The sequence below is a fragment of the Notechis scutatus genome, chromosome Z, assembly GCF_049901735.1.
Source record: "Notechis scutatus isolate UNSWTSFEM ecotype Mainland chromosome Z, rNotScu1.2, whole genome shotgun sequence".
In the NCBI taxonomy this organism is placed as follows: Eukaryota; Metazoa; Chordata; class Lepidosauria; order Squamata; family Elapidae; genus Notechis; species Notechis scutatus.
In genome coordinates, this window is record NC_142025.1 from 78,498,467 (window position 1) to 78,510,482 (window position 12,016).

Here is a 12,016-nt window from a genome sequence, read left to right on the forward strand (position 1 = left end):
TTTAAATGCCGTTGTATTTATATATTTATTAAATGAAAGGAAACATGGAATATTGAGTTTTTATTTTGTTTGTAAGAACCATATAGAAAAGTAATAGGTGTTCACTTCGAAATGTGCTCCTAACAGGATTCATTCTCATCCCTTTTAGGCTTTTCCAGTGAAGAGATGAGTAACCTTCAGAGCATTAGGGGAAAACCACACATAAACCAAACACTGCTCTCCCCTGTCCAACTCTATTTAACAGATTTGGAGCAATTTTCATATCATTGGACTATGGCAGAGGTAAAATTTTCTGCACTGAAGAAATCTTCCTTCAGTGATTTTCCTAAAATGAAATGATTATGCGCAAGTTGATGAGAAATAGATCCGTTTGATAAAGGTTGAAATGTAAAATGCAGATATATTTTATATTTATATAACATATATTCTAAGCCACTCAATTGCCTTGCAGTGAGATGTTGAGATGGGTGGCAAACAAAATTTACTACTTACTACTACTACTACTACTACTACTACTAATAATAATAATAATAATAATAATAATAATACCGTGTTTCTCATATAATAAGGCCGGGCCTTATTTTTTTTTTGAGCCCCAAAAATGGCTAGGTCGTCTTTCGGGGTGACTTAATTCCCCCCTTGCATCTTCGTGCGGGTGGGCAGCGACAGCTTGAATGTTGACCTCGGCATTGGTGGGGCACTTCGTATTGGGGTCAACGCAGGCAGCACCATATCTGGGTGTGCAACAAAAGTACTTCCTAATGGCAAGCCCCCCCACCATTCCCCCCCATTTTGCATGTTTTAATATAGGCCTTAATTTGGGGGGAGGGGCTTAATTTCATTTCATGCCTATAAAACATGCTGGGACTTCCTATTGGGGGAGGCCGTATTGTTGGAGAAACAGGGTAATAATAATAATAAGAGGAGGAGGAGGAGGGAGACAACAACAGAAGGGCTAATTCTGGCCGCACAAGACCAAGCCTTAAGAACAAATGCATACAAAGCCAGAACTGAGAAGAAATCAAATGCCACCTCTGCAAAGAAGCTGAAGAAACACTGGACCACCTGATTAGCTGCTGAAAGAAGATCACACAGACTGAGTACAAAAAAATGGCATCACAAAGTAGCAACAATAGTGCATTGGAAGGTCTGAAATACCATTTGCCTGAAAAATAGAGAAAGTCATAGAAAATGAAGAAGCTAAAGTGCTTTGGGACTTTAGAATTAAAAAAGCATCTTCCATATAATACACCAGACTTAACAATTGTCAATAAGAAAGACAAAAAAGTCTGGATAGTGGATATGGTAGTACCTAGAGACAGCAGAAGTAAAGAGAAGGAAATGGAGAATATAACAAAATACAAAGGACCTACAAATAGAAGTAGAACAGTTGTGGCAAAAGAAATCAAAGATAGTACCAATTGTAATAACCACCTTAGGTGCAATCTGAAAACAATTGGAGCACCACTTGAACACCCTTGACATTGATAAATTCATCATTAGTTTGCTTGGAACAAGTTACATCCTGTAAACATACTTTTAAGACCATCAAACATCTGCATCTACATCTGCATATCCCAGGTTGTTGGAAAGGAGTTGCTAAAATGCCAAATCCAGACTGAACATCTGGCTGTCTGTGCAATGATTCAAACAATATAGAAATTATATAAAATATAAAAGGAAAAAGGAATGATATTGCCATAAGTGCATACCTGTGCTAATAGGTGTGTAACCTTTTGCTACCAGTTAGCTAAGGTGTGCAGGAAGCACTCCATTGTGACTTTACCCTGACATTAACTGGAAGACAAACTCTGGAAAAGGGAATGTCAAACAAGTTCCTAAAGAACCTAGCAGATAACTTAGTTGTCCAAAAGATAGAAGAATAAAGGAAAGGACCAGAAGGTCAACTGTACTGAACTTAATTCTTACTGATAGGGATGAAATGATAGAAGAGGGGACTTGCAAGAATTTTGGGAGAGAGTGACCATGTCATTGGAATTCAACATAAAGTAGGGAAAAGTAATCAAAAAAAGTCAAGAAGGCTAACTTCAACAACCTTGGAGCGTAGGAAGGATTTCATGGATAGAGATCTTGGATCAGAAAACAAATTGCTTGGGAATCTCTGAAAATTGAAATTATAAAAATCTAGTTTAACATAGCACCACTGAGGGGAAAAAAAATAAAACGCCCCAGATGAAACCAGCATGATTTCAATAATTGATTGATAAACTGAGAGATACAATAAAAGGGACAAATGTAAAAAACAGAAAGATAACTAAAACAGAATACCAGCAAATAGCCCAAATCTGCAAGGTTGAAGTCAGGAAAACTAAGAGTAACTAAAACTAGCAACAAATGCCAAAAATAATAATGAAAGTATCTTTCAATATGTAAAAAACAAGAAAACAGTCAAGGAAATGATTAGTCCATTAGTCCAGGGAAAGAACAGCAAGGTAATAATGGCTAGCAGGGAGAAAACTGAACTGCTTAATTCATTCTTTGTGCAAAAGTAGTCCAACCTATCAAAAGCAGTACCACAGAACACAGAATAGAAATACAAGTCAAAATAGGCAAGAAAATGGTAAGCGAACCTTTATCTACTCTAGAGTTCTGATCGCCAGGGCTATATATATATACAAGCGTAATGAAAGCCATCAGATGTGATCTCAAAACAATTGAATCGTATCTTTTAAAGCTCTGGGAGCAATGGAAACTACCAGGGAACTGGAAAAATGTGGATGTGTTTTCCATCTTCAAAAAAGAAAAAATAGTTCCTGGAAACTACCGACCAATCAGCCTAATATCAGTACCTGAGAAAATCCTGGAAAAGATAAGCAGCAGATTTACGAGCACCTAGAACGGACAAATCTATTACTAGATTTCCAATATAGGTTTGTTAAAAACAGATCATGCCAGACAAAACTTATTGCCTTTCTTGACAAAGAGTGTATATTAGTGAATCAGGGAAATACTGTGTATATAATTTACTCAGACTTCAGTAAGCATTTGACAAATTAAACCACAACCTATTCCTTCATAAGATAAAAATGTAAGAAAGATAGTACTGTCACCGGATGGATTTAGTTATTGGCTAACCAACTACACTTGACATATGGTCCTGAAGGGAACTACATCTATGTAGAACGGAGTGTCAAACTCAAGGCTCATGGGCGCGGTGCTTAGATCTGAACTGTGGGGCCACTCTGGAAACAGCAAAGGACTGGCTTGCAGTGCCTCTGCCAGTGAAAATGGAGCCCAGGGAGGCATTTTCAGCCACAATGGCCTCCAGGCAGCCCATTTTGGCCAGTAAACTGCTGCAAGAGCTGTCCAGGCTGAAAATGGGGCATGGGGGAGCCATGCATAGCCCCCATGCCCCGTTTTGGCTGCCAGAGGCATCATAGACCAGTCCGTTGCTATTTCCAGGCTGGTACCGTGGGCCAGATTTAAGCATTCTGCGGGCTGCTTCTGCCCCGTGGGCCTTGAATCTGTCACCCCTGCTGTAGTTGGTCATAAGGGTGAACAACCGCTGTGGTGCTGCAACATACGTAACTTTGGCATGGGTTGTAAATACTTTTTTGGGGGGGGGTGTCATAATTTTGAATGGTCACTAATTGAATTGTTATAACTCAAGGAATACTGTATAGATTTTACCTGAAACCAGTAAAATGAACTCAAAACATATCTGGAATGTAAGTTTTATTGCATGAATTGGTTCTTTGTTTATTATTGGAAAGCACTGTTTCTGTTGACAACTGCACAGATACAGAAAGTTGGTAGTCAGTTTTGTTAAACGATATGAGCAAATGTGAAACTGAAAAATTAAGCAACAATTTTTAAATTTCATAATAACCATATTTTGTTTAAATGTTCTTAGGTAGTCATGCAACTTACAGTTTTAAATGATATTCAGTATATTATTTCATCAAATATGGTAAACATTTTGAACAATTTTGGTGTTAAAATAGGTGGTGAGCCAATGCCTGTCCACTATTCCTTCACGAAGCCAATGCATTGATATTGTTCAAAGTGGAATATGTAAATATCTGGTAGGTACCAATTTTGAATTAATTTATTATTAATTTACTGTTATTAAGTATATCTAACTGATAGTTGATTTATGCTACTTTATTTAAAATATAGTATGAATTTTTAAAAATAGTATATGAATATGTATATATGTAGTTACTTGAAATTTTACATTTTTGTAGTTTCTTTTGTCCTAGTGAAGTATAATTGCATATCTATAATAGTAAGTTTTATATTAAACCATTTGTTTACTGTTATATAAATGTGTAATCATTATACTGAAATTCTTAACATTCTTATCTTTAAAACGTAAACCTGTCTTTGTTTCTAAACATAGTGAAATCAAACAACGTAAAGCAGATTTAAATATAACAATGTAAAATTTTAAACAAATATTTTTTTAATAGCAGCCAAGATGTCACTCAATTAGTCAGCTAATATAGTAATGGCATTTAGATTTATATACTGCTTCACAGTGCTTTACAGCCCTCTCTAAGTGTTTTACAGAATCAGCCTATTGTCCCCAACAATTTAAGTCCTCATTTTACCCACCTCAGATGGATGGAAGGCTGAGTCAACCTTGAGCCTGGTGAGGTTGAACTGCCAAATTAGAGGGAGCTGGCAGTCAGCAGAAGTAGCCTGCAGTATTGCACTATAACCACTGCACCACTGCGGCTCTATATAAAAACTTTCCCATAAAGCCACATAAGTAATAAATAATAAGACCAGCAATGTGGGTCTCCCTTCATAGAGCATTCTGCCACAAAAATGGGAGGAACAGTTCCTGTCCTGTATTTTATTCACCTATAAAAAATCTATTTGGAAATTTCGGAGCAAGTTGGAATGACAGATTGTAAAACATAATATAATTTGTTAATATGTGTGAATTCAGTGGAAAGATCAAATTGTACTCACAAGATTCTGAAATGTGCTAAGTACCTTTTGTAGTGGTTTCTAATCATGGCCATCATTTGAGCATGGATGGAGGATTATCTACTAACTGTGTATGAAGGGGAGTAATATAAACCCAACCAAAGTGAGAAGTCTTTGTGGATCATCTGATCATTTTTCCAACATCTGGGTTATTGGAATTGTTTGATGACTCAGTTTTGAATCAGTACTTTGTTGTTCAAAGGTACCAATCTAACCTTCTCCATAGTGCTGACAGAATAGCTCTATCTATAACCTGATCTGGCAATCTTATATGCATATTAAAAGTTCAGCTATTAAACTGGACTAAAAAGTTTTTATGTATTAAATTTGTCTGCTATCCATCTCTTCACAAGGCTATGTCATTTGGTCCTCTCTTTCTTTCTTTGGAATGCATGTAGAGACATCCTAGAGATCAAGAACGCATGCTTTTCTTATATGGCAAGTGGAGTGGGAGCATCAAAATAGAACTGTTGAAGAGGTGGCTTTCTTGGGAAGATAGGGCCTGAATGGCAGAACCCACTATGAATAACTTAGTAATAGTTTTGTTTTCAATGTTGTCCGAAAAGCATATGGTCTTGTAGATACAGTGAAGCAAAAGGAGGAACAGGGAGAATGCGTGAAGAATAGCATTAGTTATCAGTATGGATTATGTAAGATCAATGACTGTCGAAAAGGAGCAACTGTTAAGAGATGGTTCAACTAAGATCCTTAGAACAGCAAAACTGACAGTAGCATCTCTAGATGCTTCGCAGTGTGTGCAGCCAGAGTCATGGTCACTGGGATAGAAATCCAGTGTAGTTTAAGCAATAGGAGCAGACCATTATGCCTGATCCAGAAGAAAAAAGTTTAGTTAAGGACAGTGATCCTATCCTAATCAAGAACAAGACAAGAAGAAGGCTCTGTTGTTGGTATTTAAAAGAACAGGTAATGACATTTTGCCTTGTGTTAACTTTGGGATTACATATCTGACTTCTTTTGTATAAGACTCAGATAAAGGAATAAATTTCAGAGTAATTGTTCTTCAGCTGTGGTACCTTCCAGGATAGTGGATTCCTACAGAACTGGGATTTGAATAGTAATTAATTTTAAGCTAAGTTTTAGCCAAAATCTTTTCATGTGAAGAGGGTTGTCGAAAGACAATAATCCTTGATTTCTTGCTCTAAAGTTGGAGTTATCTTTCTTAATGGATCCACCTTGATAACCAGAAAGGTTCCTCACAATGAATTCAAGAATTATTTGATGTTTTGCAAATCTGTAATTTCTCAAAAATATTATTTTGCATCTAAACTGCAGTTCAAATTTGCTAAACAATTATATCTTGGAAATATGTTGGTTATTGCTGAATGAGTTTTTTTTCATAATGTGTTTAAATCTTCAACAGGTAAAATATAAGAAACTTATTTTTTAATAAACTTTATTAGTCTTTTATGTCTTTTAAAAACAAAAAGCTAATCATTACTAACAGTTCTGTGACATCAATCTCATACATTTCTATCTTTTGTGCATATTTACAAATATATATACTTTGTGCAAATATCTACATTTAATCTATAAATTGCTTATCTTAAATTCCTTCATTTTCCTTTTTTCTTTTAAACTATACTTTATTAAACTCTTATTACGTTAAAAACATAAATAAATAAATCACTCAACAACAGCAATTATTGTAGTGACAATAATTTGTGCATTATTTACAAATATTATAAGAAACTTTTAAAGGTTATTTGAAATTATTTTAGCAGAATTCTTCTCTTATAAACATAAGAAACAAATAAAATATTTGTGCTCAAAGGTTATGTGAAGGTTTAATCTGATATTATTTTGTTTCCTAGGTAGGACTGACTGTAATACCTGATAGCACTGCTGGTGCTATTTTATGTGTTTTTAGTAAACTACTGGATCAAGTATATGTCCTTAATGAAAATGCTTCCAGGTTCCTAGCTTCTTTGTGTTATAGTCTTCTCTACCTTGTCTTAACAGTAGAGAGGGAGGATACAGAACACATGCAGAAGAGGTAAGCTTTTTAATTTTAGATTTTATTCTTAAAATATTGATACTTTCCAAACATTGTATGCACGTGTGTTGGTATGTTTTTGTTTATTGTGGCTGAAGGACTAGTTCAACTATACAGGTAGCCCACTGACTGTGATCACAACTGGACCCAGAATACTGGCCTTTGAGTGACGTGATCATTAAATGAGATGCCACTAGACTGCTGTGCTCAATGATTGTAATCCCAATTCTCCCAGTTGTGGTTATTAGTGGAGTGCCAGGGAGAAGTCCCAGGTTTCCCACAAGATCGGGGGAGAATGATAATGAGAACAATGGTGTTCATTAGCTTTTTCAACCATATTTCAGTTTTTTTTGGCATGCTCTGGAGGAAGAGTCCTCAAATCTGATGAAAACACTAGTGAACATCAGCATTCTGGAAAGCTTAGAATGCTGGTGTTTGCTAGCTTTTTCTTTTCCCCTTCGGTTCAGAATGCTGGACTTTATAGGACTTTTCCCGTCTGAATGCTGGCATTTAGAGAGAAAACGTTAGTAAACACCAGTATTCTGAAAGGCTCACTAGCAGAGATGAAGTCTGTTCCTCCACTGCACTGGAGGATTTCCCCTTCATGCAGAGGGGAAAAAGAACACCTTGGCATGTGGGGGAATGGACCTCAAACCCAATGTTTCAAGAAATACTTGCAACCTTACCTGCTGGCTTCTTCATTAATTTTCTGTGGAAGCAGGCAAAGATTGCAAATAGCAATCATTTGATTGCAGGGCACTTGGAAACTGCTTGTAAATATGAACAGATTGTCCAGCACCCAAAATATGGTCATATGACTAAGGAGACTGACATAGTGCATAGGTCGTAAAGCACCTGTTCTATGACTGACTGACTGTGAAGGGTTATTAAATGACCAGTTGCAAGTTGACTATCTGTACTTCAGCAGTAGTCACTGTGAACTTTGAATTTCTGGTGAAGTTTTGTATTTCATTTTCTACAATATTCTAAATGTAATATTACATTTTATGAAATTTATTTTAGTATAATTTTCTTGTGGGAAATTTAACTTCTATGCTGCAAAGGCATTTTTAAACAAGGTGTGTGTGTTTTTAATTTAGTAATGATCAATACATAATATATTCCACAATTAACTGTGGGACAGAAAGCCCACCTTTCCCATTTCTAACCATAACTGTAGGCAAAATGACTGGATTTTTTACAACTGTAAATTAGCCCCTTAGAGACTCTGCAAATAAATTATATCTATGAATTCTTTATTTTTATGTATTTATTAAATTTATATGGCTGCCCATCTGACTTGCATATGACTATATGTATGTATGTATGTATGTATATGTATACACACACAGTTATATATAGTTTTTATGTATATACTATATAAACATATATAGTTATAGTTAAATAGTTACAGTACAAGTAATACCTGGGGTTATTTGCCTGGTTTGAAGTTACTCCTTTCTTACTATGCATCTACTTTCTCAACTTTGGTTTCAGGGATGTATTGTGGAATTCCTGTATCTCTATTCTAAGCACCTCACTTCAAATCTTGAGAGTGATGTTGCAGACTCTTCAAGTGAACCAAGCCTCCCGGGATGAATTGCCTGTCCTTGCTCAGCTTCTTTGTTTGCTAATGCAACACAGACAGCTTCAGACTCATATGAAGACCAGTGAGTTCCTGGTGAAACAGATTATCAAAGATATCATGGTAAGGAGCCTATTCTCAGTCACTGGCTGAAGCCAAGTTGTTGTCTCATAGAATTGGAAAGTAATGGAAATGGTCTTTGTTGATCTTTCTAAGCAACTAGTCACAAAAAAGCCTAAGAGAACTTGGCCCATTAGTCATTAAAGGATAGAGCCACTCTTGTCTTTTGTATCATAAATGATACTGGACTTTCTCCAAAATTAATTTCCATTCTAATCCCCAATTCCAGTAGGTAAGGACTAACCATGTTTTCTGCTTCCAAACTTAGGAAACAGCATTACAATACTCTATCCTTATTCCTTCCTGGTTTGAGTGGAAGGCAGAATTATATGTGAGCATACAGTTCTTTTAAAAGGTTTATTTTGAATATCTCAAAGGTTTCTTCCTTTTAAATGAGGACATATTCCTTTAAATTTCTTTTTTTCCCCCACTTTGGGATTTAATGTGTCCGTATATAAGCTACTATATTAAAAATGAACAGGAATAGTTATTTTGCTCCCTTTTTGTAAAATTATGTAGAATCTGAATTCCCCCCTTTTTTGTTTACTTCCTTTTCATCCTTTGTTCAAGCACAACCTTACTCCTAGGCAGATGTGGTAGAATTTCCACATAGTACTACCTTTTAGTTATCTTGAGGTTTTTACCTCTTTCAGAGTGTTTTTTAATCTATTCCCTTCCTTTTTTTTCATTAAACTTTTTAGGCTATACAGCTGTTTAATGGATTCCCTATACTAATTATTCTGGTTCCAATATCATTAAGACCTCAAGCCATGCTCAGTCCAGAAAGTATCCCTGACAAATATCTCACTCTGTATTTGATATTTTTCAGCAAAGTAAAATTTATCTACTATTTCAATAACTTTTTACTGTCTAGCTACTCTAATCATTAGGAAAATTTTCTTCATATTCCATCAGAATTTGTCTTCAAAACTTAAGGAAGACAGATTGGCAACAAAAAGAAGGATCCAGTTGACTATGTGATATCTCTTGTTAACTTCATTATCTATATAAGAGAATATATATAGTTCAGCATTTAACTGGAATCTTTGGTGCTCTCTGAGCTTGGTTGTTTGCTCAGAGATTTCATTACTCAATCTTCAGTGCATTGAGGATCTTACTAGTTGGGTAATGAAACATTGCCATCAAACAGCTATGCTCAGAGATCACCAAGGACTTTAACTTTATCTTTGCTTAATTTCCCATTTTGGAACCAGTGCAGTTGATCACTGTTACATAAAAATCCTTCTCTGAACTACTTCTTGTGCTATATCCATCATTGGATATTGGAGATCATGTTGGTGATCCTATTTTTATCAACAACTGCAGGAAAAAGTGTTATTGAGTTTTGTCCAAACCAGTCCCTTAGATTTTTGAAACCATGATGTTCTTCTGCCTGGAGCTTGTTTGCCTTCAATCTTTCCTTGGAGGATTAAGTGAAGTATGCAGTATTTTTCTGGGTGTTGCATCACATGTCCAAAATATTCTAACTTCTGAACATGGGAAGCCATAAACAGTTCTTCCACTATTATCAGGCCTCTCCGAACATTGTGACTTTGATCTCTCTTTGTTTCTAAGATTTGTGAGATCTTAATAAATTTTACAGACCACACATTAATATACTTACAATTAACTTGCTTCCATAAAAACTGATTATGACAATTTTTGGTGATCTTGCCATGTTTTCTGGAATTTCTTTTGACATATAAACTCAGAAGTGAGTAGGGCATTTTCTGTGATATCTTCTGCCACCTGAATCGAACAATATTTGTAAACAATGCACAAAATAGCAGTATAAGAAAATTGCCACAGTTTGTTGAATTGTCGAATTTAAGAGATTTTTACTTTTTACTTGTTTTATTTATTTTTGTCTTTTTTAAAGCTATAAAAGACCAATAAAGTCTATTTAAAAAAAAAAAAAAAAGAGCTCTGAGGCCTTCTAGAATCTAGACCACTGGAATGGATTCTTCTTTGTGCAGCTATATGATGCGATTCCTGAAACTGCTCCGATTTGTCTTGCCACAAAATTGTGGTTGATTCAGGTCACTACCATGTGGCCTGGAAACAAATTTCTTTGTTCTGCTACCTTAACAAGGTCTACAGCAGTGCAGAAACTTTTTGCAGCATTTAGAAGAAATTTCAGTTAATTTCTGGGTATAATTTAAAATACTGGTTCCCCAAAAGGCATTTATGATTTGACACTGGATACGTGTAAGACAACCTATTCTTACCTGAATCAACCTGACTTGTTGGATTATCCAAAGAGATACTGTTCTAGTTTGTTGCTTTCAGGAGGTAACGAGTGAAACTAGGAAGCCCTATTTTTCAGGGCCAACTATCTGGAATAGTCCCCAAGCAGAAATCAGATTTATTTCTTCTTTGATGGCCTTCAAGACTTAAAAACTGAGTAGTTTGGGAAAGCATTTTAGTGCCATCCCATTAGTGCCATCCTTTTTTTAAATATTTTCCTGATTATTCATTTAGATTGATTGTATATATGTTAATTTTTCCATGTAAGTTGCCAAGTGTCACTAGATTACAGTACTAGGTTAGAAATGTAATCATAAAATAAATTGTGTAATTTATTAAACTATTAGATTTTTACCCATAGCAATACTTTCACTGACTTCCATTCCGGTGAGACAGAAGAAAACATTGAAGTAGAATTCCATAGCATTTCTTTGATTATAAGCATCTGCTTGCTAACATGTAGACAAAATTAATTTGCTTATTGCTTGGCGTGTTGTGTTACAAGTACTGTAAAACTGAAATATGTGCTTTAATTTAAAAAAAAATCAGTAATTTTCCTTCTTTGTATTCTATACATGTCCTAAATAATTGTATAGATAGACCTTGACTTACCATCACAACTGGGACTGGAAATTCAGGTGCTAAGCAATGTGGTTATTAAATGAGTTGTGCCCAATTTTATAACCTTTTTGACATGATCATTAAATGTAGTCATTAAGCAAATCCAACCTCCCCTATTGACTTTGCTTGTCTGAAGCCTAATGGAAAGTTGCAAAATGGTGATCGTGTAGGTCCAATAATGCTGCAATTGTTTTTCATTCATGCTGGCTGCCAAGCACCTGAATTTTTGATTACGGGATGCTACTATTGTTGTACTAATCCTAAATCACTTATTTTGTCAGATTGCCATCAAAACCACTTCAGCCCAAGCTTTGCTGCACTTTGATAGCAGCCTGCCATAACGTGTGTATGTGTGTGTGTGTGGGGGGATGACAGGAACCAGAGGTACTATCCAAAGACAATGGCTGAAAATCTAAGAACAGAAGCCTGGGAGTGGAATATAAAATAGCCATCCAAAGAGGCACCAAAAT

At 35.6% G+C, this 12,016-nt stretch overlaps 1 protein-coding gene across 7 annotated transcripts in view; it reads left to right on the forward strand.

Moving 5' to 3' along the window:
* Positions 1-12,016, forward strand: part of TEX10 (testis expressed 10) — a 66,407-nt gene that overhangs the window by 52,932 nt on the left and 1,459 nt on the right. For all 7 annotated transcript variants that reach the window (XM_026678332.2, XM_026678335.2, XM_026678333.2 and 4 more), the window contains exons 11-14: positions 149-282; positions 3,966-4,046; positions 6,792-6,973; positions 8,471-8,681. In XM_026678332.2, coding sequence (XP_026534117.1) covers positions 149-282; positions 3,966-4,046; positions 6,792-6,973; positions 8,471-8,681 — 608 coding nt within the window. The remainder of the gene's footprint in view (positions 1-148; positions 283-3,965; positions 4,047-6,791; positions 6,974-8,470; positions 8,682-12,016) is intronic.